The following is a 22,927-nucleotide window of genomic DNA, read 5'->3' on the forward strand; positions in this document are numbered from 1 at the left end:
ATATTTCTGTGACGCCTGTTAGGAAGGCCGCATGTCCCGACCAGAGAGGTTGGCTTATCTGATCGAGGGCGAGATCCACACATATCTCATCCTGGTGCAGATATGCAATGTCCTGCACCGCCTCTGCACCGCCTCTGCGCCGTCGCCGACGCCTCGACAACCTTGACCGCAGAGGCTGTGGCGGACATTGTGCGCCTAGGAGGCCTCGTCAAGCTGTACATTCAGCTCTGCTCTAGCAAAGTTGTGGCTGACATGCGGATGCACAATATCTTCCTCGGAAACAACCCCGAAACGCGGAAAACGCCCAGACGCGAACAGTGCCCAGCACGTAGGCTCGAGTATGAACCTCTGTACTGGTGTGTGATTAGCGTGTTCCGCGCTCCGCACGAAGGATACAAGGTGGACTATACATTCCTCTTCACCATGTTTGAGGAGCTGATGAACGTCCCGGAGAACCGCGCGAAGCGATTCGTCTCCCCGCAGATTCACCGGACCTACTCACAATATGGCGGGTGCTCACGAACTCGCCATCAGCCTCGAGCGCATGAGGCCCTATGTCGCTTACGACTTTGCCAGCGCACATCTTTCGAAGCTTTGGCAGTTCGGCTATGGAGAAAACTATCGGGGACGTTTCCAAGATGATGACAAGCGAGGGCCTGGCAAGTGTCCCTGCTGCGATGAGACGACGAGCCGGAGATATCGTCTGGGCGCCACTCACGCTGACTTCCTGGAGCCCTTTGAGTTACTCACCCTGCCGCAGCGATCCAACCCCTCGGCTTGGCTTGAGTACCATGAGAACAGCCACGAGCTGCTAGGGGCTTTGTGGACAGATCTGCGCGAGCATTTCTTCGACAACGATGTATTGTTCCTGCGCGGCGTTGTGGCAGACGACGTCTTTGACTTTTTGGACCACCATGCCCAGGCTGAGCATGTCAAGCTACTCCGCCTGGAGCGCGCAGCCCTCGAGATGAAGATCAAGACAGAGTCTGAGCGCAGAGTTGTGCATATCCCGCGGTCAACCGCCCACGTCCATGGACGGCGCAAGATGGCAGCCAGGAAAAGCAAGACAAAGGCGCGAACCGACACTGAGCTCAACGAGTAGCTGCGTAGGATGGTCTTCAATCTGGCGTTGGATACGGACCACGAGTCGGAGGAGGATGAGAAACTCCACGCTGTCGACCATGTCGAGGTCGCCACGATCAAGACGACGAGGAGGGCCTACGGCCTGATCCGGCACTTGTACCCGACCACAGCAGAAGAAAGCGGCCGGACGTATCCGCGGGACAAGTTTGTCGCTGCCATGGGTGATCTATGCTTTGCCGTGACCAACTGTGGAGGGTCGGCGGTGGCCCTTTTCCCCGTCGAGCCGTTGGGCGGGAAGCCGGTGGGCATGCGGATCAACTTGCATCGGCCGCATGAACCGAACATCAACTTGACGGACATGAGTATGTTTGCGGAGAGAATGGGCAAGAAATTTGGATGGACGAGGGGCTTGTTTGAGGCCTAGATGTGCAGAGGGGGCTGTCTGTCTATGACACATGCAAGATCACATCTGAATGGCTGGAGAAGATACCTTTCCTGGGAGAATAGCTTTACGAGGACTACTGCAAACGTTCCTTATGGGATTGGCAATTGATGTTGCGATTTTGTGAAAGACGAAGCCTGGAACCTCCATAGACTAGGGGCCTGCAGCCCATTCAACACCATTCAACACCACACCCGCACCCTCCACAAGATCTGTTACGTATCTCATGGTCACATTCACATTCTGAATGAGGTCTTGAATTCCGAAGATGCCGATTGCACGGGATTGTCGCCTGCCGTCTCGCAGCGGCCCTGCAGTCGAGCCAGTGCAAGGGTACACGCATACAGCATTGTTTCATCATGACGCCTTTGAAGATGGGGGAACTCTTATGGAGTTACAGTGTCTGAGACTATGTGTACCCGGCCGGTATCATATATATACAGTACCAAACATTTGCTCTTAATTGAACTATCATACATCCCCATCTCACCACCTCCTGACACCATTCCACCTGTTTTCGAGTCAAAACAAGCAACACCACGACATGTCGAGCAAGGACGAACACAACCCCTCTGGCGGGGATCACAACTCTCCAACGGATTCTTCCGCTGCTCAAAAGACGCCCCCCTCTACCGTCCATCCTGGACAGCACGGGCATGGCGACGCCGCACCCTGCACGGCCGGCGGACCATGCTGCTGCTGCCGCTGCCGCAATTGCAGCGCGATGGGACAGCATTCTTGCAGCATGCACCATATGCCCCCGATACGCAATTCGGAGGCGCCGGAGCAGCATATGCCATTGGGATGGGCAGGCCTCGGTCCGCATCACGCGCCTCATTGCGGATACGCCTCGTGTTCACCGTACATGTACCATAGCTGCTGGAGGCCAGCGTTCGGCTGTGGGCTGACACAGCACCCACCACACTGCGGCGGGCTTCATTAAAGTTCATGTTCAATGAATGGTCCGGCGCTATCTTTGATGTCGTTGGAGGGCCCTGGGTCATGCTGGAGACGGACGCTGTTGAGTAGTTGCAAGCAAGGCTAGTAAGGGGCTTCGGGCTGGTAGGAATGTGGAAGTAGGAAATCAACGGACGCATTTCATTAAATAAAGCATCAGTCGGTACGCTTTGCAAATGAGGCCCATCTCGATTCATCGGCACCACCGACGCGTTGCCTCGGATCGAGAGTGTTCCCATGCTGTAGGCTACGGTACTCTCTTCTCCTGGGGCGGACCCGCCCTCGATGCCTCACTATGGACAAGGACAACTGGTTGGAACTTTCCCATTCTCTTTCTTCTGTCCTTGTATTCAATAGCCGCAGTCACGAGCAGCACAGCGAGCGTCGATGCCTGCGCCGTGACGCGGGCCTGGACCAGCTTTCGGGCCCCCGAGGTGAAATGGTCATGCCGCATCTGTGCCAGACTGGAGGCCATGGTAGAAGCCCATATCCCGCCCAAGATGTAATACTGATTCTTGTGCAGCCATTCCCGTTCTCGCTGGCTCCTTGGCTCCCTCCTGTGTGCCTCTTTGGCTTGACGCTTGACCTGGCGCATGTACTCCTGCGCCTCCGGGTGCAACCGCGACTGGAAGCTATGGGACGCGTGGGTGGCGCCAATGCTCGTAGCCAATATTCCGGGGTAGATGGCAGAAGTGCTCTTGATGTAGAGAGGGAGTTGTCTGAACGGCGGGTACCACGAATGCAGCCCTGCCATGGCTGCGACACCGAGGGCGAGGCCACACAAGCCAGCCTTGGCCCCGGATGACACGATGGCGTCGTAGTACTGCTTCTCTTCGCCGCTCTCAATTATTTTCATTGTGTGCCTCTTGAGTTCAAGTCAGCTCAATGGAGTCTGAAGCGATGGCCTATTACAACAGGATGTCAAGAACCAGCTGGATGCGGCAGCAGGGAGCCAAGATCCGCCTTTCGTATCCTCCCACACACGATTTGCCTATCCTGCGATAGTCCAATGTCGGCAGTCATTATGAGATCATTACACCTTTTCTTCCCGATGATACGTGTAGGTGGCGCGACGTTGTATCGCCTTATTTTGTGCCCCCATCTCCGTGGCTGCCGGCTCTCGATAATGGAATATAGACAAGTCAACGCTACGATGAGTCTAAACTGGACCTTGACTCAAGTAGATGGTATTTTAGCAAGCACACACATCCTTCGTCTGCACGACGACTCACCAGCGACCTACATGGGTGTGGATATGAGGGATTGGTTCAGGGCATTGTCCAAGGTCATTCTCACCTAGCCTGCCGGCTGTCCATAGCAGTGTTTGCGCTAAGATTCACGGGTGAATCATCTCAGCTAGGCTAGTTGATGCTTGTACAATTAGTGCCTGTGCTGAATACATAGCATGCTATTCTGAGCCCTTCTCCTCATTTCATACCAGCCAGCAAACCCTCAATGACGACCCTGGCGCCCCAGGCACCCGGATCAGGGGGCAGCTCGCCGCCATCACTCGACCCTGCACCGACATAGGTGGCGCGGCCCAGCTTAGGTGTCAATGTCTTTGTGCCCTCGGCACCGTCCGCGGCGGCCTTGACGCTGTCGGCAAAGGTGGCCTTGGACATGGTCTCGGCAAAGGGGATCAGGGCGTCCATGACGGTCCTGTCGCCAACCTTGGCCGGGGTGTAGCGCCGCAGGCTGGCGAGGGCGTTTGTGAGGGCGATGCCCCAGAGAGGCTCGAGGCCCTGGGAGGCCTTGTCAATGTTGGCCTCGAGCGCGGCGCGCAGCGAGACAAAGAAGATGCCGAGGATGCCGCCCAGCGTACCGCCCATCTTGCTCTCAACAATGTCTTCGAGCTCATGGAGGACCTTGACCACGGATCCGGACTCGGCGACGCCCGCGTCGAGCGCCGCGAGCAGGCACGTAGCACCCGTCTTGAGCGTCTCGCCACAGTCGCCGTCGCCCATGACGGTGTCCCACTTGGTCAGGTCGGGCTCGGCCTGGATGAGGTCCTGACACGCTTTGCGGAGCATGCTCGCGAGTACCTTGGGGTCGACCTTGAGGTCCCGCGACTCGTCGACAGCCTTGGCGGGCTCCTTGGGAGCCTTGACGATCTGCTCAGCGCGGGGACGACGCTTGGCCTGCGAGCCGGCCACAGACTCCCAGGAGGTGGTTGTGCGGACGTCGAAGAAGGACTTGATCTGCTCGACCGAGTAGCTGCAGTTCTTGGCGGCCGCCGTGACGTTGATGACAGAGACGCTAAAGGCGGGCGCGTTGAGCGAGGTCTCGAGGAAGCCCGAGACGACGCGCTCCGGGGTGATGTTCCAGTCGGCCTCGAGCTGGTTGAGGAGCTCGTCCACGAGGGCGCCCATTTCGAGGTGGGACATGCCGCCAAAGTTGGAGACGAGCAGCATGGTCTCGTCGCCCGGGTTGAACTTGACGTAGGCGCGCGCCGGGTCGTTCTGGTCGAGGGTGTACTTGAGGATGGAGCCGACGAGGGCCTCGGGCGTGGGCTGGGGGCTGAGCTTCTGGTAGCCAGGCTCGTTATGCGGGCCGGTGCCGATCTCGACCTCGTCGGGCTGGAGCATGCCGTGCTCTGTGCGTCCGGGGACGTGGCAGTGGTCGAGCGTGGCGGCGATGGAGACAATCTGCTCCGAGAAGGCGACGCCAAGATCGTAGACGTCGTCCAGCGAGCCGCCCTGGCCGGCGGCACCGCCCATGACCTTGAGCACCCCAATCTGCCCGGCCAGGCCTCGTCGCCCGACCATGCCGCCCTTCTTCTTGCCGACGGACACGTCGTCGCCGCAGATGATCATCTTGGTCTTCTTGCCAGCGGCGCTGGCCTTCTCGCCGGCGAGGCCAAAGTGCAGGCAGTCGCCCGTGTAGTTTGTCACCACGAGGATGGTGCCCTTGTCGCTCGGCACGCTCTCAATGCCGGCTAGGATCTGCTTCGTGCTCGGCGAGGCGAAGATGTCACCCTGCACGGCGGCGGCGAGCATGTTTTCGCCCACGTAGCCGGCCCAGGCGGGCTCGTGGCCAGAGCCGCCACCGGAGATGATGCTCACATTGGACTTGGGGTGGGTTGTGTCGAAGACGATGCGGTTGTCAGGGTCTAGCGAGAGGGAAGGGTTGTAGGTGATAAAGCCACGCAGGGACTTGGGGACGAGGCCGTCCGGCGAGGTGAAGAGGTGGCGTTTGGACATGGCGCCTATGTGCGTTGGGCGTCGGCGGGATTAGAGATTACTAGAAGTGATGAGGATGAGAACAACAGCAGGAGAACAAGGAGCAGAGGCTGGGGCTGGGGCAGACGAAGAATGAGCTGCGATGGATGGATGGATGGGGATGGGAATGCGCCGCTTATGGAGGAGAAGTCGCTGTGCCGTGGACTAGACTAGACTAGAATGTGGGGAGCTTGTTGCCTTGAGCTTCGGCCTTCCGTGGTCGGACAGCAGCGAGCACAGACAAGTCGGTGGACGGACGACAAGTTTGTTGTGAATCGAGACGTCTCAGTTCACGGTTCCCACGACTGACCGACCGGACCTGGGCACCAGCGACTGGACACTGCGTGCGGCTACTACGTGGGCGCTTGTGGTTGCTCCTCTGGTCAGCCAGCCCCGAGACGCCATCGTCACTCACTCAGACGGACTCTTGTCCCTGTGCTCCATGTGGGGAGGATGGCTCGGGTTGCCCTATCAGGCATGGCCGGCTCAAGTCACCGTTCCTTCGAGACGGAGACGGAGGGGCATGGAGGGGTAGAGGAGGGGTCGAGGGAAGAAAATGGTGGAGAGAAGATGGAGCTTGGCAAGCGCATCAAGCTCAGAGGAGGGCACGGTGGGAGGACGTGGGAGGGAGGGAGCGCGTGTCGTGGTCGGCTGGTTGGCCGACACGGAGGCGCCATGCGGCACGCCGCCTTGGCCGCGGACAGTCCACTCGGTTCTTCTTCTCGATTCTCGACCCTCAGATAAAATAATTGGGCCGCGTGACGAGGAGATTCAATCACATCGGGTTGCTCCTTTGGGGTGGCGACTGGAGACGAGGTTTGTTGACGTTAGTCTGCTGCTAATTGCTACGTAATTTGATATCATCGTTTCTGCTGCTCGACACGACAAACATTTTCCCTCCCGTTTGTCGTCTCTGGCATTCCCCTTTGTCTTGTAGCACCACAAACACACACAACATCAATCACAATGGCACCTCAATGGACTGTGGCCATGGCCTGTGACGTGAGTATCAAGCTGTCCCCGTTGCCGAGTGGCCAGGCAAGGATCAGATCGAGGTCTGACAGTACCAGGACGCTGGCGTCGGCTACAAGAACAAGATCAAGGCCGACTTTGAGGCCGACCCGCGCGTCAAGGCCGTCGTCGACGTGGGCTCCCACGGCAGCGACGACAAGACACCGTATCCCACACGCGCCGCCGCCGCCGCGCGCAAGGTGGCCTCGGGCGAGGCGGATCGTGCGCTCCTCATCTGCGGCACCGGCTTGGGCGTCGCCATTGCCGCCAACAAGATCAAGGGCATCCGCGCCGTGACCGCCCACGATCCCTTCAGCGTCGAGCGGAGCGTCAAGAGCAACAACGCGCAGGTGCTGTGCATGGGCGAGCGCGTCATTGGCGTCGAGCTCGCGAGGAAGCTGGCGAGCGGCTGGCTGGATCATGTGTTTGACCCGGAGAGCGCGAGCGCCAAGAAGGTGGACGAGATCACGGAGCTCGAGAAGGACATGTGAGATAGCCTTGGGGTAGACAGAATAAACATGGACGGGGGTTCCTCTATATACTGTGATCAAAGCGACTTGGCTTCTCTGCATGTTTTTGATTCCTTTAACTTGTGTTGTCGGTGTGGAAGCGTTGTCTGTTCTTCCCCATGTCAACCTACCTACCCTGCAGCCTCACCGCAGCACGTCGTCATTTACGTGCCCTCAACGTGCGTAGCAATAACAATAATCACGAGCTTTAGCGAGACACAAAATCAGGCTCAGTCACCGGGTCCTCCGCTTGCTACCAAAATGTCTCGACCTGAATTGCCCAGGCACCGACCCCGACCCCTCGGATTCCCTCATCTGGCGAGCCCGGCCACGCCGGACCGACCCTGATCGGCGAAAGCCCCGATATAGCTAGACTAAGTAGAAGTGTAGAACCCCAACTATCGTCCCAGTCACAAGCTTTTGTCAATGAATGTGGGGTAATTACACAATTGTTTGCTGCTGGAGCTCTCGAAGTGGGATGCGTCCATCGTGTCCATCAAGTCCATCAAGTCCTCTTCGACCCTTGACGCAACCAGCGACCAAGACGCCAACTCGACCAACCTACACAAAATTGTTCCCGCATCGCCAATTGAAGCTCAAGTTCGATAATTTCCCCGTCAGACCTCACGATGACGACATCCAACCGCCGCCTCATTGGACTCTCGTCCAAAATGTACTTCTCCCTCGACAAGACGTCGACCTACACATCCGCCCTCCTGACCGCCCTCTCGTCGCTACCCTCGCCGCCCCCTGTCGACATCTTCCTCATCCCCGACTTCGTCACCCTCGTGCCCACCGCGCAGCAGCTCCGAGAGGCCCGCTCGGACGTCTGGCTGGGCGCGCAGGACACCCACTGGGAGGACCACGGCGCGTACACGGGCGAGGTCAGCCCCACGGTGCTGCGGGACGTGGGCGTCAAGATTGTCGAGGTTGGTCACGCCGAGAGGCGGCGGCTGTTTGGGGAGGACGATGACATTACCGCCAAGAAGGCCGCGGCTGTCGCGAGGAACGACATGGTCCCCCTGGTGTGTATTGGCGAGGAGACAGAGGGAGATGTCCGCGTGGCGGTAGACGAGGTGCAGGTGCAGGTCGACGCGGTCATGGCAGCGGTCGACGCCGCGGCAGACGTTGTGTTGGCGTACGAGCCTGTCTGGGCGATTGGCGCGAGTCAGCCTGCTGGCGAGGAGCACATCCTGAGTGTTGTTGCGGGTATCAGGAACCTAGACAGCGTCAAGAACAGGCCAGGCAGCACGAGGATTGTGTATGGAGGCAGTGCTGGCCCTGGACTGTTTGAGAGGCTGAGCTCTGGCGTCGATGGCCTCTTTCTGGGCAGGTTCGGACACGATGTGGCCCAGTTTGTGCGGACAGTCAAGGAGGTCATTGATGCATGAGTCTTGCGGATCACAGCGTGAGCTCGGCGAGAAAGTGCTTTGCATTGTAGTAGTGAGCTATGCGCTCCATCCGTGCCTGGAACACGGTAAGATCACGCTGACGACTTCCTGGTAAATGCCATTGCCTTCACCCTACTATCTACCATTACGATCCATATTATGTGAGAACCAGCCGGTACTCCTTGGCGCTAGACGTTGTCTCAGGCCGAATTCCAAGTGGCGCATCCTAGGGTGCCCTTGAAATCATCAGTGGTAGCCTCAGACATCAGGGCCCTCCTCTGGATCACAGTGCTGAGCGCGAGTGACAAGGAATCTTGACTACTCCGTAGTATGTAATTTCACGGGTTATTTTTGTGTACTGACGCAAGTGATCTCGATACGCATCGTGGGACGAGGACAGCCTAGCACCAGACTCGTCGTTTGGCATCCCTAGACGTCTCCTCGCTGGCTCGAAATCGTCCGGCACGCTGGTTTGCAACATACATGTACAAATAAATGCCCAAAATCACGTCACTTTGTCAACTCAGCAAAACAGCTTGAGCTTGGCTCGCACAGGTCAGCATGTGCTCAGACTGAATTCATTCCGCCGCTACCGGAGCAGCTCTTGACGGCTGCCGTCGGCCGGATGTCGTTGATGCGGGATATAGCCGGGTTCCCTGCTCTTCTCCCACCCCATTCGCGAATAATTGTAATTCGATCATCATGATTTGTTTCTGTGCCTGATTGGGCCAACCCCTCACTTGGTTGTAGACGTATATATATGTGAAGCCAGCTCGACATGGCGGTTCCTACCTTTTCTCTTCTTCCAAACACTTGCTATCAAGTACTTGATCCAAGCTCTCGACCGACACTATCAGCAAATCGAACCCATTCCTTCAGGAATTCCAGTTTGTATACACTATGCCGTGAGAGACGTCACTGACCCCTTCGAGGGTACATTGAACACCACCGCCACCATGTCTCCTCGTCGCAGCACAGCAATTATCCGCAGTGATCAATTTTCCCCATCAGGTAATGTCTGATGCATGAGCCGGTGCCCGCTCTTTCGTCTTCTGCAAACCGTCCACTCCCACTATCCAAGCACTTGTGTCTCCCGAATCGTGGTCGTCCTCGACCACCAACCTGGGTGCACCGAGCAGCGGGGACAGTACGCAGAAGGCAGGGAGCGTGGCTGAGAATATACGGCCTTCACTTGATCCGGATAATACCGGCGAAAGGATCATGTTCCCCCCTCTTTCACCTTCGCGTCTAATCGATCTTGTAGATCATCACCAACCATGAGCCCTCCCGCTGCCATCTCCCCTACTCGGGACTACGCCCAACCCATCGTCGCCAAGACGGCTGCGTCTAAGCCTGCCAGCACGGGCAAGGCGAAGCAGACGACCATTGCCGAGATGGAGAACAACTGGGACTCGTTCGCATTCAACCCCATCCGCGAGTCCACCGTCTCGCGCGCCATGACCCGTCGGTACTTTGCCGACCTCGACACCCACGCCGAGTCGGACATTGTCATCATCGGCGCGGGTTCGTGCGGTCTCAGCACGGCCTTTGTCCTGGCACGCGCCCGCCCTGACCTCAAGATTGCCATCATCGAGGCTGGCGTCGCCCCTGGTGGCGGTGCCTGGCTCGGTGGCCAGCTCTTCAGCGCCATGGTCATGCGCAAGCCGGCCGACGCCTTCCTGCGCGAAGTCGGCGTCGAGTACGAGGATGAGGGCGACTACGTCGTCGTCAAGCACGCCGCCCTCTTCACCTCGACTCTGCTGTCCAAAGTCCTCGCCTTTCCCAACGTGAAGCTCTTCAATGCCACGTGCGTGGAGGATCTGATCACCCGTCCCGCCGAGGAGGGTGTACGCATCGCTGGTGTCGTCACCAACTGGACCCTTGTCAGCATGCACCACGACGACCAGTCCTGCATGGACCCCAACACCATCAACGCGCCTGTCATCATCTCGACGACAGGGCACGATGGCCCCATGGGTGCCTTTTGCGTCAAGAGACTGGTCAGCATGCAGAGGATTGAGAAGCTGGGTGGTATGAGGGGTCTGGACATGAACGTGGCCGAGGATGCCATTGTCAAGGGGACCCGGGAGATTGTTCCCGGCTTGATTGTCGGAGGCATGGAGCTTTCCGAGGTTGACGGTGCCAACCGCATGGGTATGTTCACCAATGCAAAGACATGTCACCTTGGGACATTGATACTGACAACACCAAACAGGTCCGACCTTTGGCGCGATGGCGCTGAGCGGTGTCAAGGCTGCTGAGGAGGCACTTCGCATCTTTGACGTCCGCAAGAAGCAGAATGAGTTGTAAACGGCTCATGATGCGATCACTTCCGCCACTCGTTCAGTAACAGAGGAGGACGAGAAGGATACATTGACAGGGCACATTCGCTGGACACTGCCACCACGCTCATTACATACAAGTAGTTGCGCCCCAGAATGAAACAGCTTGCAACTATGAAAGCCTGGGTCTTTCGGATCGTGACAAGTTGACGCATGTTGGACAAAGAGCGTTATCAACCTGAATCGTCTTGTCAAACGACATGTATGTTGCTATTCAGTGGTCAATTGTCTTTCTGCCAACAATGGAGCCTATCGAAAATACCGCACTCCAAATTGTCGAGATCTTTGCGCGCACATCTAGATCCCATCTTCAATGTTGTGCATCTCCTATTTCGACAGTGTCGCTGTCGCATGTGTAGGGTAGCCAAGTATTTACTAAGTTAAGTTAGTCAACTACGGAGAACGATCTTATCAACAACGGTGAAAGGCGGGCGATTCATGTCCACTTGTCTCCACTCAATGTACAAGTAAACACCGTCGGAATCTATGAAGAGGATGATGAAAAACAGATCAGAGGAGAAGGAAGATGATGAATTCTCTATCTGAAGAACATGCTGATGCTATCAAAAGAGGAAGAACGCGATAGCGCGAAGATGCTGCCTTTTGAGGACAGCTGTGGGCCGAATGTGCAGCCTGACCAATCAGGGCAGTCAGTGACTGGTCTGACAGTCACTGGGCCTGACACACAACAGAATCTGTCACCAAGCCCTGAACAGGATGCACCTGCAGCCCCCGTCAGCTGCGGCGCTGCCCCGTCCCAATCGGAAGGAAGCTGGGATGGAACCGGACAGGGGCCCCGAGATCACGAGTGTCGAGTTATGGGAAATACCAACTGATAACACGGTTTTCTTCCTTCACAACGCCCACGCTGTCCATTGTCCTCTGCCGCTGTGTTCCATGCCCGCACACTGCGCCACAGACCATCAGCACACAGCAACAAGTGCTTACATCCTCTCGTGATGCGACGGACATTACGTGTAACTTGGTCATGGAGGCCCGAAAAGGATCGACCCCGGAGGGATCAGCAAGCTAAACACGCATGACTGGGGAACAAATTAGTAAGGTCACAGCGAAGTTAGGATACTTATATGCAGCTGTCGGAAGCACACTCGTCCGTCTCGGCAAAGTTGGAGGATTATAAAAACGCGCTGCTGCTGTCCCCCTTTTCCCATCACTTTCACCATTCCCTTTCCTTCCTACACGAGATAAGGAACCGCAACCATGGTGGAGGTCACAGAAATGTACAAGAACGTCCAGGAAAAGGGCATGCTTGCGTACGCGGCCCCCTCGCTCTTTCAGCCGCACCACGCGCGCCAGGCCATCCGGGACGCCCACGAGAAGAAGATTGGTCCTCTGCTGGGCTACTACGCCGGTCTCTCCTCGGTGCCCATCACACGAATGCTCGCGCCCATGAATTATGACTGCGTGTGGGTCGACTGGGAACACACGTCGTGCAACGTCGAGACCATGACCGAGATGGTCCACCAAGCCATCTTCATGAGCCAAGGGCACACCATCCCTTGGGTGCGTGTGCCTGGCCATGACCACGCTGCCATTGGGTACGCCCTGGACGCGGGTGCCTCCATTGTCGTACCACAGGTATGTCGTGCCACCACGCACGCCCATACTTCCTCCATCGGGCTAACAACGCTGGCATCCAGGTCGACACGGTCGAGCAGGCCAAGCACGTCGTGTCCGCAGCCAAATTTGGCGCCAAGATTGGAGGATCCCGATCCGCGCCACCCTTCCGACTGATTCCTGGTCTCACGGATCAATCCTACCATCCGCACAAGGATGTCTTTGCGGCTGTCAACGACCAGGCAGCCATCATGATCCAGATCGAGTCTCTCGAGGCCATCAACAACCTCGACGACATTCTGACCGAGGTCGGTGAGCACATTGACATTGTCTGGCTGGGCTCGCTGGACGCCCGTATCAGCATGGGTCTTCCAGGCCAATTCGGCTCGGGTGGGGAGCCCGAGTGGCTCGCCGCCAGGGACAAGTTCTTCCAGGTCATCCAAAAGCACGACAAGCCCTATGGCGGGTTTTCCATTGGCTCAGCACCCTTTGGTACTCTGGACACGATTCGCCAGGCGTCAGAGCGGATGTCGTTCATGGTCGTCTCGGGGGACGTGTTGCATCTGATGGCGATGCAAAAGGATCTGGCAGATGCCCGATCTGTGGCTGGCGATTTCGTTCAGGGGAGTAATGGGAAGTCCGCAGCGAACGACAGTAATGGTGTATGATTCCCAGTACAGACGATATGTCGGGACAGTGGCTGCTGCAGAATCATTACACCCAAAATAATTATATATTACAATACTCACGCGTGGGGACTTGACGTGCTCTCTTCCTGGCGCTCGTAGCAACAGCTTGATCAATGTACCTCGGACATCCGATACCTTCTCCTAACATTCGTATAGCCGTTTTGGATAATCAATAGGGATCAAGGAGCATGGAGAACCACGGTGCTTCGTTCCTGTTTGAATCAGCAACAATCCATCCGAAAAAGGGGTGCCAGTTATGTATGATAGGCGGGTGCGTATGTGACAAATCTTGGAAAGGGGGGCTATACTCGTTGTTGAGTGAGTCGCCGATCACCTACCGTGGCAATTAGGAGGCGACTATCACTTAGGGACCCGAGGGTAGCTACACTCCGACTGGTAAGTTCCTTGCGATCAGTGTCTGTAAGATACATGCCAGAACTCAGTTCAAGCCCAATCAGCTCATTTGCATCGGCACAAGTGAGACGTGGTTGCAAAGCTCCAAGCACAAATACAAAGTGTCCGTCAATTCCATAAGTCAAAACATATCGCTCATTCTATTTTGCGTGTGCCTGGTCTTCGTTTTGACTGACCACGACCGACGTCGTCACCCTAATGTTCTTGCCGCCACGTTGGGGGAACAGGTCCTCCTCACTGTCGCTGGGGTTGTTGATCTGCGCAGTCGCACGTGGGCAGTTCATCATCTCGTTGTCGTTCAGCGTCCCATCTTCATACTTGTTGCGAGATCGGCCGCTCGTGGCCTTGATGTAGCCACCGCCCGGGTTGTAGTCGTAGTTCTGGTTGTAGGTGAGACGGCCACCAGATTTGAGAACCTTGGCCTCGCGGTAGAGACCGGGTCCGCACCCAATGATGACGGCTGCGTCGATTTTATTAGCCCAAATTCTACACGTCGGGTCTCTGGATCGATGGGGGCTCTTACCAATGGCAGCTTCGACGATACCCCAAAGTGCGAGCCAAGAGGTCGAGGGCCGCTTGAATTTCTGTTCAGCAACATTGTCGTGGCCCAGATAGGTTGCACGGATCGTGGAAACGGCAATGCAGACCCATCCGAGGCCGAAGAGAGCGCCAATTGTGATCTTGCGTCTCCAATGCATCTGGAGGTTGCAAATGAGACCGAGGGGGAGGCACATGACTAGGGCGCGCGCGTTAGCCGTCTGACACCTTCCAGCATCAAGGAATTAAGCTGACGCACCCAAAAGATCAGTAAACACATCGACGGAATAAGAGTACCACAAGCTGATGTAGGCTGCGTGGACGTCGCGTGGTGTGCCGCAGGCCCCAGACGTGAACCAGGCGGTCATGCTCGAGCAAGACAACATGGAAGAGGTAATAGCAAGGGCGAGAGTCTGACCAAGGCAGTTGGCATGGACGTGTTTGCACAGGGGCACATGGCACTCTGCGGAAGCCTACCACAACGCAGATGAAGACAACAATCCACCAGAAAATGATGTACGTCTTCAAACCAGCCATCAAGCGCTTGTACAAGCAGAGCAACGACGCCTTGATGAGCCACAAGCAAATCCAAAGAACAGAGGGGACGACAAAGAAAGCCTTTTGCACAACCAGGGAATCGTCCATGACTGTCGCGTACGGTTCGATTTTGCCCTCGGAGACATCTTGCAATCGGAATATGATGGGCCCAGCGTTGAGGTATAGACTGGTGACCGCAATAAAGACCAACCAAGCTGCCGTCAGCCACCCATCTTCCCACGAAAAGGTGCGCTTTCGGATGACGGCGAGATAGACGTGGGTGAAGAAGATGAGGGACGCGAGGACGCTCATGATGATGCCCGTCACCATGAGCTTCGTGTTGTCCAAGCCCGCCGCCATGGTAATGGCTGGCAGGCTGGCTGGCTGGCTGGCTAGACGGTGGATACGAAAGTTGGAAACTCGGAGAACGAAAGGAATGACTCGCGAAGTGCCCGGCACGCACGGGAGCTAATCGCTAGGCGCCGTGCCGAACACTCAAAAACAAACTCAGTATGAGGGGGTCGAGGGGAGAATGTGCTGAAATTGTTAAAGGAGACTGATCAGCGCGCGGCGGTTTAGGACTCGATTTCTTGTTCTGCTCGTCATCTTGTGCCGTGATATTAGGCAGGCAATTATTACACGACAGACACAGCCTGGCTGTCGAAACGCCCTCGCAGGATCGCGCGATACAACGCTCAAGCATCCCAGGTTGAATCACTTGTGGGCAAGTGTGAGATCCCATTCTGTAGCTAGGCCCCGGCGGGCAGGGGTGTTGAAGAATTCAAAGCACGGCTGTAACGTCCACATGCTTGATCGTGGAGCGATGAGACATACGCTGTGAGTAGACTTCTGCTCTGCTGTTGCAGATTTCGTGCCGCAGACAGACACGACGCAGTCCTTTAGTCCCTGTCTGAGGCACATGTACAAATACCTCTAAGTACCTACATCCCACGCTGTGATTTTGGTGACAAAGGCTGGTCCTGCTGCTGCGAAGGAGTCATCCAGGCTCTCTCGCTGGCTGGCTTCATCTGCAAGTCTCGATACTGCGGCCATAGTGTCCAGTAGACTTTTGGAGCCTCTCCTGCAGAACACTCTTTATTCGAGCCCATTTCCAGTTTGCGTCGAGATTTGGATCGCGGAACAGACGCCTTGGGATGTCGGACAGCTCATCCGGGGGATCGACAAGGTCCGGGAGCGTTTCGCTGATAGGCAAGCAATGCGAATGACCTTGAGGATGCATTATTCGTTAATGATGGTAACTTGCAAGGCAGGGCCATCATGCCGCCTCTATATTCGTAAGAAGGATAGTGTTGCTTCCCAAGTGGCCTAGTCTGCGGTGGAACATATCCCGGATGCAAGTTGCCACCAGGGGTCTCAGTCTTGGCCCATGAATGTGCCTTGCTTGAGCCATGGATCTGGAAAGGCGTATAGAGAGACTGCAGTTGTAATTAAATATGCATGGTGAGAGGATATCCGAGAGGAAGGTGGTGGAAGTCGGCTTTTCGACTGTTGCCGGTTCGTGGGGGTTGATGCGTTGGCATTGACGACCATTGACGAAGGCACTCACAGCTATACAGAGGACGGCGCAGACGATCCTGTGTCACTCTTTCGTTGTCTGGACCTTGTGCATATAATTGTCTGTTGACTCTGGGCCACGAGCATTTCCTGGCCCTTGCAAGCTTCTCCTTCCAGTCTGGCCTCGCGCAGACTGGCATGAGGAGGGTCCACACCCAATCTCTGCCAGCCGCGTTGCCATTTCACTGGTGCTTTCTTCCTCCTCTTGATGAGCTGTAATTATGAAGAATAATGAATCAACAACAGCTTCAGGGGGTCGGAACTCGTTCTTTAGGTCAAGGCGGCCGCCCACTTCGGGCTGTGCCAACTGTCCGAGATCCGATCCCCCAGTTTCCTCGCGTGGGCTGCAAGGCCAACCGCGATCAATCCCCGAGGCACTGTCCATACTGAATCCCCGTACGTACGTACCTTGGCCGCACGAGAACTGCAATGTCTTCAAATAATTCGAACCGTCTTCGCCACACTTTTTGTTTTCCTCCCCACTTCAACTATCACTCTCGCGCCTGGGCAGTCACTCGTTCTCAACTCAGCCGAGATCGCCTGTGTGGCAAAAGACAAGAGAAGTAAAAGAAGAAGGAGAAGCAAAAGGCAAGGTTCACCCCCTTTGCGTTTCACATCTGCTTCTATTCCTTTTTCGTCAATCCACAAATCAGTCGCCATGAAGATGGTGGCACTGTTCTTTGCTTCTGTTCTGGGAGGCGCCCAGGCGGCAGCTCTGTCGTAGCCCGAGAGTTTCGAGCCTGCGTGAGTCAATGCGACCCAAGAGCTCGAGGATCTGGGCGTGCAGGTGAGGGATCTACCGGCATCCTCTCTGTCGACACGCTCTCTTGAGCAGTATGCCTGCCTTGCTGCTGTATGTTGAGATCGACCTTATTTGGTGATGACAGTATGAAGAGGGCTTACCCGCCTGGCAGTGTTTATCGCTGAGTGCCATCTTCGGGCGCGATTCTGTCGTCACCGAGAACGACGATGCCTATGACCAGTTCACCGGCGGTTTCTGGTCCGAGATCCAGGCTGATGTCAACCCCCAGTGCATCTTCAAGCCCTCCAAGGCCGGGGGCGTTTCCATAGTCGTGCTGCTGTCGCGACTGACGCAGTGCCTCTTTACCGTCAAGAGCGGTGGTCACGCCGCCTTTGCCGGTGCATCCAACATTGATGGCGGCATCAGCGTCACCTTTGAGAAGATGCAGGTTGTCACCGTGTCGTTCGACAAGCAAAAGGTCAAGATCCAGCCCGGAAGCACCTGGGGCCAGGTCTACGAGACGCTGGAGAAAGACGAGATCACCGTGACCGGCGGTCGTGTCGGCAAGGTCGGTACGGGTGGTCTGACCCGCGGCGGCGGCATCTCCTTCTTCTTCAACAAATACGGCTGGGCTTGCGACAATGTCCCCACCTACGAGGTCGTCACCGCTGCCGGGTACATCATCAACGCCACTGAGAACTCGAACCCTTCCCTGTACTGGGCCCTCCGTGGCGGCGGCAACAACTTTGGCATCGTCACCGCCTTCACCTTCCGGGCCATACCTCTCCCTGGTGGCATGATGTGGGGTGGAACCAAGACGTATCTCGAGAACGACTTCGCCGACCTCACCGAGGCCTTTGTCCAGACCAGTGCCAACACCCCCGATTACAACAACGCCGGCACCTGGATCGCCTGGCTCGCTCAAGGCGGCATGAAGCTCGCCGCCAGCGAATTCTGGTACGCCACCCCGAGGGCGCCGACGCCGACATCTGGAAGCCCTAAGAGAACCTGACAGCCATTGCCGACTCCACACAGGAGCGGTCCCTCCTCGCGTACGCCCAAGCCCAGGACGTGTCGAAGCCGTCCGGTTTCCGCGAGCTGTACTACGGCCTCACCGTCAAGGCCGGCTCCGAAATAGCCGTCAAGGCCCGCGACGTCTTCTTCGAAGAGCAGCCCAAGCTCGCCGACGTCGAGGGCGACAACCCCGTCCTTCTCCTCCAGGGCATCACGACCGAGCAGATCAAGCACATGAGCGCCCACGGCGGCAACCCGCTAGGTATCGACCTAGCTGACGGGGCCCTGTACCTGATCCATATCGCCTGCTGGTGGTCCAATGACGAGGACGACGAGCGCGTGTACAGCTGGATCTCCAACTTTTTGACTCGCATCGAGTCCGAGGCCACGACGCTCGGCAAGCAGAACGACTATATCTACATGAACTACGCCAGCCTATACGAGGACGTCATTGCCAACTACGGCCCAGCCAACGTCGACAAGCTCAAGAGCATCGCCAAGTTTTACGATCCCACCGCTGTCTTCCAGAAACTCCAGCCGGGCCACTTCAAGCTCGATAAGGCACCGGTCCCTGACGATAGGTTCTGGTCGGGCGTTAGGAGCTAAATACTTGTGTGAGGGTCATAGCTGTGTGCAGACGCTTCAGTTGTTAGATATGAATACATAATTTGAGGAACAGGGTTCCATCGTGATGGCCTTTCTCTTGGTGTGCGTCTCGTCTTGGTCAAGATGAAATCTTGAGAACCTCTGATTTTTCTGGAATATCACACCTCCGGTCCTTTTGACAATGAACATCACTAAGCCTCGGTGATCACAAAGTGTTCGCCATCTCTGGGGCCTTGATATTGCACGTCGTCTACTACAGGCTTACCCTGCACCACTAACGTCTTACACATATCATTTGTACGTCCTGCACACATGGTAGACAAACACATGCTCAAGGTCCTTGTATAACTGAAGATCTGCGGTGTTGTATTTCTCAGCTTTTCGGGTGTTGGCGCATTCTATAGACGCTGTTGCACATTTTGACCAGCTTCTTGTCAAATACGTGTAGGTTGTCCTTAGGAAACCAATACATTATAAAGAAAATCTTCTTTCGATATCTATGGCGCCCAAGCAATCAAATTAAATACCGTGATGCATTATAATTAGTCCTGTATCAATACTGAACCGTAGCCATATCGTCCACCTCATGCCCATGCCGCATAACCATGCCATCAAGGGGGTATATATACTTGCGTTCCTGTGCCCAAATCCCGAAAAGAAATAGATCAAATCCCGAAAAATAAAGGAAAGTGAAAAAGCAAACCCGCTTCTCTAAACCAAACATCTAGGCCTGGAAAACACGCCATCTAATCGCGATTGTCCTCCTCCTTGTCAGCCACGTACCAAATGCCCCGCGACGTCAGCGTAAAGAAAGAAGAAATAAACTCCGACTTGCGGAGCAACCAAGTACCGAGACAAGCTCCATGATAGCAAACTGGAAAGTGTTGTCAAGGGATGGTGATCAGATCATGAACCCCCAACGCGACGTAACTGTGAATCCCATGACAGCCTTGCGTGCAAGATTCTGCACGCCAAGAAGAGGGCCGCATGCATATTCGAGTTCGCAGACGACCCAGTCATGACGGCATTGGAGTTCAAACGGAGATCGTCGAGTACTGCTCACACGCCCATGCTGGCTGGCGAAGAATGACCGCCCGGGCCAACGACCACACGGAAGCGAGGGAGGCAGGGACGTGACGCGCCGACAACCTTTAATCAAAGCCTCCTCCGCCTTGCAGCATGCTCTCTCGCCCATCACGCTTTCTTCCCGAATCCCGATGGTGTGGTTGGCGGGGCCGAGGACATGGTGGTGTAAGGCTAGCGTGGTTGATTGGCGTGCGCAAGGCACCACCTGACCTCCCCGCATGATGATCCTTGACGACTCTTGAGTGCTCACGAGGCTGCCCAATCTGATGTAGTAGACGCGTTTCCTTGGCCTTGCCTTTGGGAACACGGGATAACTCGCCGAGGCGGTGAATGACCTGATGGACAGCAGCCACGCGCTAGCGGAGCGAGGCTGGCGGATGGCGTCCCAAGCTCATGATCAGACTCAGGCGCGCGGCGGTCCATCGGCTGGGTAAGCTGGTGGTCCAGTGCCATAAACCTGTTGCTGCGCATGGTGGATGTGGTTGTGGGTGTGGTTCTGGCTATGGTGAGGATGCTGGAGGTGAGATTGTCCCATGCCCGAGTACCCATCGGCGTAGTTTGCGGGCGCCTGGTCCCATCTGGGCGGCGTTGCATTCGACGGGTGTTGACTGATGGGGGTGTGCAGGCCGGTCGTCCCGTAGCCACCTGCTGTGATGGACCTCGAGTCATACGTCGACGCGGAGGGTAGAGAGTTGCTGGTGTTGATCCGGATGTGTGGCGGTTGCTGGGGGCTCGGTTGACGCAGATGAGGACTGAGCGTTCTTGTCAGGGGGGGCTGATAGGAGGGCGCGGCAGTGTAGGGAGCCCAAGACGGCCCAGACCCCGAGAGTGATCGTGGCGAGGGAAGGTCGTGATGACTGGAGTGCAAGGGGTACTGGCTGTGTTGTTGCTGCGGCTGTTGCTGCTGTTGCTGTTGCTGGTGATCCCCATGATGAGAGAGCGCCTGACCAGGAGGCGTCGGTAGGGTGGCATAGGGTGTGGGCGCCATCATGCTTGAAGGCAGTTGCGAGGCGCCACCGGCGGGTCTCGCGCTGTACTTGCCGATAATCTTCTTGAGCGACGCCTCAAGGTTCTTCCAGTTGAAAACCTTGACATCCTTCTCGATGTTGCGGGGCTTGGGGTTGCCAAAGGCCATGATGAGTTTGAAGAACTCCTGGCTCTCCGCCTTGCCCTTGGAAACTGTGTGGGGGGCATATCCTTCCAGGTTACGTCGGATCCTGTTCTTCTCTTCCACCGAGAACTTCTTGGGTCCGGTGAGGAGCTGCTCAAGGAGGTAGATGGTGTCGACAGATGTCACAAAGCATTCCTTTTTCTCAGCCCAGTAGATGCAGGATATGCAGATGCTGTTCTGTGGGCGCTCGTTGACTGGGACGGGTTGGAATGTCGTGTTCAGCGTGTTGCCAACTTGTTTCCGGCGGAACATGACGATGCGACGTCGGTTGCCCCATTCTTCAGGTGTCCAATTCTCAGCCATCGAGTTAATGTTGCCGTTGATCTTGAGGACAGCCTTGGGTGCACCTGGCGTCATCTGACTGTAGGAGTTGCCTGTCGAGTTGGGATTGATGGTGCTGGTGCGAATCAGCTCCGGTTGGCCACTGCCATTGGTCAGAGGCGCCAGACTCGGCCGCCCGGTCATGCTCTGGTGGTGTGAGAGCATAGGGCTGCGCCCTGAGCTTCCAAGCGTCCCGGGAAAGTTGGTCCATCCGTGCGCAGAGCGACGGTTGTAGGGGGGCTCGACATATGTCGAGCTCCTGTAGGTGCTAATCATGTCTTCGGCGTTTTGGGCATATGGCTCACTAGAGTACTGAGACTGTTCTTGAGGCGCATCGTAGTTATTTGTAGGCACGACAGAGGATAACGCAGGCGGCTGGTCCATGTTGGGCGACACGCTCTCATGGTCATCCGCGGTAGGGGCATGTGGTGCGTGGTCGAGCTTGGGCAGCTTGTCAGTCCGCGTGATGTCATCTCCTGGCCCCTGAGCATACTGAAAAGACCCAGCAGCCGTCCTCGAGATCTCTTCGCCTGGAGCCGCCTCGATTACGAGTGACAGTGGCACATTGCTGCCATCACAACCCGTGACGACGGACTGAGGGGCCTCGACGTTGCACGAGTATACGTAGCTGCCATTGCCGCTCTGGGGGTGGTTGGTCACGTCCCGCAGGGCACACTTTTCGTTGCCAAATTGGAGGTGGAAATATGGCGTCGCTGAGATGGAGTAAATGTCATAGTGTGACGATATCTTGAGGAAGACCCTGGTGCCCTCTGTCCCGGTGGTGGGATGGCACGAAACCACCGACGGGCCCGGAGGCATGTATGGAGACACAGGCGGGGCCACAGCATTGTTGGATGCAAAGGCTTGCTGGTTAAGCTGCGCGAACTTGTCATTCTGCGCTGGTGCCGGGTATGATTGCGGTTGATACTGCTCGTATGTGTTCTGATGGAACCTCATAGGATCGTAGCCTTGAACTGTCAGCCGAACGTCCTCTACCGTGTGACCATGGTCTGACTTACCATTCATCGACGGCAAGGGCGCCGTCTTACTGTATGTCACCATCTCGAAGAGTCTGGAAGAAGAATCTTCACCAAGGGATCCTCGCCGCGCTTCCTCCAAGCGAAGCGCAATCGTGTTTGGCGACTCGAGCGTGTCGTCCAAACCAACGATAATAGGCCTTTGTGGATGATACTCCGGCTGTATCACAGAGAGGTTAGTCACAGAATATTCTGCTTGATGCGAAACAGTTGACGAGTCTCGGCGCTCAAACTGTTCCAGCTGGTGGACAAGTGTTGTAAAGAGGATAAGAGTGTGTTGACCCAGAGTCTAAGGAACGACTCACCTCGAATAGCTTGTAAGACGGTGACTGGAACTTGACGGACGACATCCACGCTGAGTGAAAGGGTGACGCCTGGATGCTTTGCTGTTTTGATGGGGAAGGGAAGAGGTTAAGAATGCAAGCCACTGTCTGGGACAGAGAGCGGTCGCCACGCGCTGTTTAAGCCAGGCTCAAGACCTCGACGACTCCCGAATCAGTGAGACAGCGCAATTCCAATCTGGCGCGTCTCTACGTGCCCGGAGATTTGTTGCTGTTCAACTTGCGCAGAGAGTTCTGTCGTAGGTTGTCAAACTGGGCCCTGGTTTGCGTCTTCCGATCCTCGACAGCAGGTCGACTGAAACAAGTAAACACAGCCACGAGCTCTC

At 56.3% G+C, this 22,927-nt stretch overlaps 10 protein-coding genes across 10 annotated transcripts; 6 read left to right on the forward strand and 4 right to left on the reverse strand.

The window, feature by feature from the left end:
* Nucleotides 1-102: 102 nt before the first annotated feature.
* Nucleotides 103-1,507, forward strand: J7T54_007665 (uncharacterized protein; the record flags this gene model as incomplete). The annotated part of the gene is made up of 3 exons (XM_051510166.1): nt 103-425; nt 484-984; nt 1,111-1,507. 3 exons carry the CDS (start codon nt 103-105, stop codon nt 1,505-1,507), a joined length of 1,221 nt encoding a protein of 406 aa, XP_051358913.1.
* A 1,222-nt stretch (nt 1,508-2,729) lies between these two features.
* J7T54_007666 (Respiratory supercomplex factor 2 -like protein) lies at nt 2,730-3,338 on the reverse strand (the record flags this gene model as incomplete). Its single annotated transcript, XM_051510167.1, has 1 exon — nt 2,730-3,338. One exon carries the CDS (start codon nt 3,336-3,338, stop codon nt 2,730-2,732), a length of 609 nt encoding a protein of 202 aa, XP_051358914.1.
* A 571-nt stretch (nt 3,339-3,909) lies between these two features.
* J7T54_007667 (Dihydroxyacetone kinase-like protein) lies at nt 3,910-5,682 on the reverse strand (the record flags this gene model as incomplete). Its single annotated transcript, XM_051510169.1, has 1 exon — nt 3,910-5,682. One exon carries the CDS (start codon nt 5,680-5,682, stop codon nt 3,910-3,912), a length of 1,773 nt encoding a protein of 590 aa, XP_051358915.1.
* Nucleotides 5,683-6,666: 984 nt separating this feature from the next.
* J7T54_007668 (ribose 5-phosphate isomerase B) lies at nt 6,667-7,202 on the forward strand (the record flags this gene model as incomplete). Its single annotated transcript, XM_051510170.1, has 2 exons — nt 6,667-6,702; nt 6,771-7,202. The coding sequence occupies 2 exons, from the start codon at nt 6,667-6,669 to the stop codon at nt 7,200-7,202; spliced, it is 468 nt and encodes a 155-aa protein (XP_051358916.1).
* Nucleotides 7,203-7,849: 647 nt separating this feature from the next.
* Nucleotides 7,850-8,611, forward strand: J7T54_007669 (triosephosphate isomerase (TIM); the record flags this gene model as incomplete). The annotated part of the gene is made up of 1 exon (XM_051510171.1): nt 7,850-8,611. The coding sequence occupies one exon, from the start codon at nt 7,850-7,852 to the stop codon at nt 8,609-8,611; it is 762 nt and encodes a 253-aa protein (XP_051358917.1).
* A 1,277-nt stretch (nt 8,612-9,888) lies between these two features.
* J7T54_007670 (uncharacterized protein) lies at nt 9,889-10,921 on the forward strand (the record flags this gene model as incomplete). Its single annotated transcript, XM_051510172.1, has 2 exons — nt 9,889-10,765; nt 10,827-10,921. 2 exons carry the CDS (start codon nt 9,889-9,891, stop codon nt 10,919-10,921), a joined length of 972 nt encoding a protein of 323 aa, XP_051358918.1.
* Nucleotides 10,922-12,174: 1,253 nt separating this feature from the next.
* Nucleotides 12,175-13,199, forward strand: J7T54_007671 (uncharacterized protein; the record flags this gene model as incomplete). The annotated part of the gene is made up of 2 exons (XM_051510173.1): nt 12,175-12,552; nt 12,615-13,199. The coding sequence occupies 2 exons, from the start codon at nt 12,175-12,177 to the stop codon at nt 13,197-13,199; spliced, it is 963 nt and encodes a 320-aa protein (XP_051358919.1).
* Nucleotides 13,200-13,774: 575 nt separating this feature from the next.
* On the reverse strand, nt 13,775-15,068 carry J7T54_007672 (uncharacterized protein; the record flags this gene model as incomplete). The annotated part of the gene is made up of 4 exons (XM_051510174.1): nt 13,775-14,094; nt 14,158-14,370; nt 14,431-14,584; nt 14,649-15,068. 4 exons carry the CDS (start codon nt 15,066-15,068, stop codon nt 13,775-13,777), a joined length of 1,107 nt encoding a protein of 368 aa, XP_051358920.1.
* A 1,873-nt stretch (nt 15,069-16,941) lies between these two features.
* J7T54_007673 (uncharacterized protein) lies at nt 16,942-18,645 on the forward strand (the record flags this gene model as incomplete). The annotated part of the gene is made up of 3 exons (XM_051510175.1): nt 16,942-16,950; nt 17,198-17,894; nt 18,041-18,645. 3 exons carry the CDS (start codon nt 16,942-16,944, stop codon nt 18,643-18,645), a joined length of 1,311 nt encoding a protein of 436 aa, XP_051358921.1.
* Nucleotides 18,646-20,134: 1,489 nt separating this feature from the next.
* Nucleotides 20,135-22,610, reverse strand: J7T54_007674 (uncharacterized protein; the record flags this gene model as incomplete). Its single annotated transcript, XM_051510176.1, has 3 exons — nt 20,135-22,191; nt 22,243-22,420; nt 22,566-22,610. 3 exons carry the CDS (start codon nt 22,608-22,610, stop codon nt 20,135-20,137), a joined length of 2,280 nt encoding a protein of 759 aa, XP_051358922.1.
* Between the last annotated feature and the right edge of the window lie 317 nt (nt 22,611-22,927).

This window comes from Emericellopsis cladophorae, assembly GCF_022114955.1.
Source record: "Emericellopsis cladophorae strain MUM 19.33 chromosome Unknown NODE_84_length_71952_cov_132_941370, whole genome shotgun sequence".
Taxonomy (NCBI): domain Eukaryota; kingdom Fungi; phylum Ascomycota; class Sordariomycetes; order Hypocreales; family Bionectriaceae; genus Emericellopsis; species Emericellopsis cladophorae.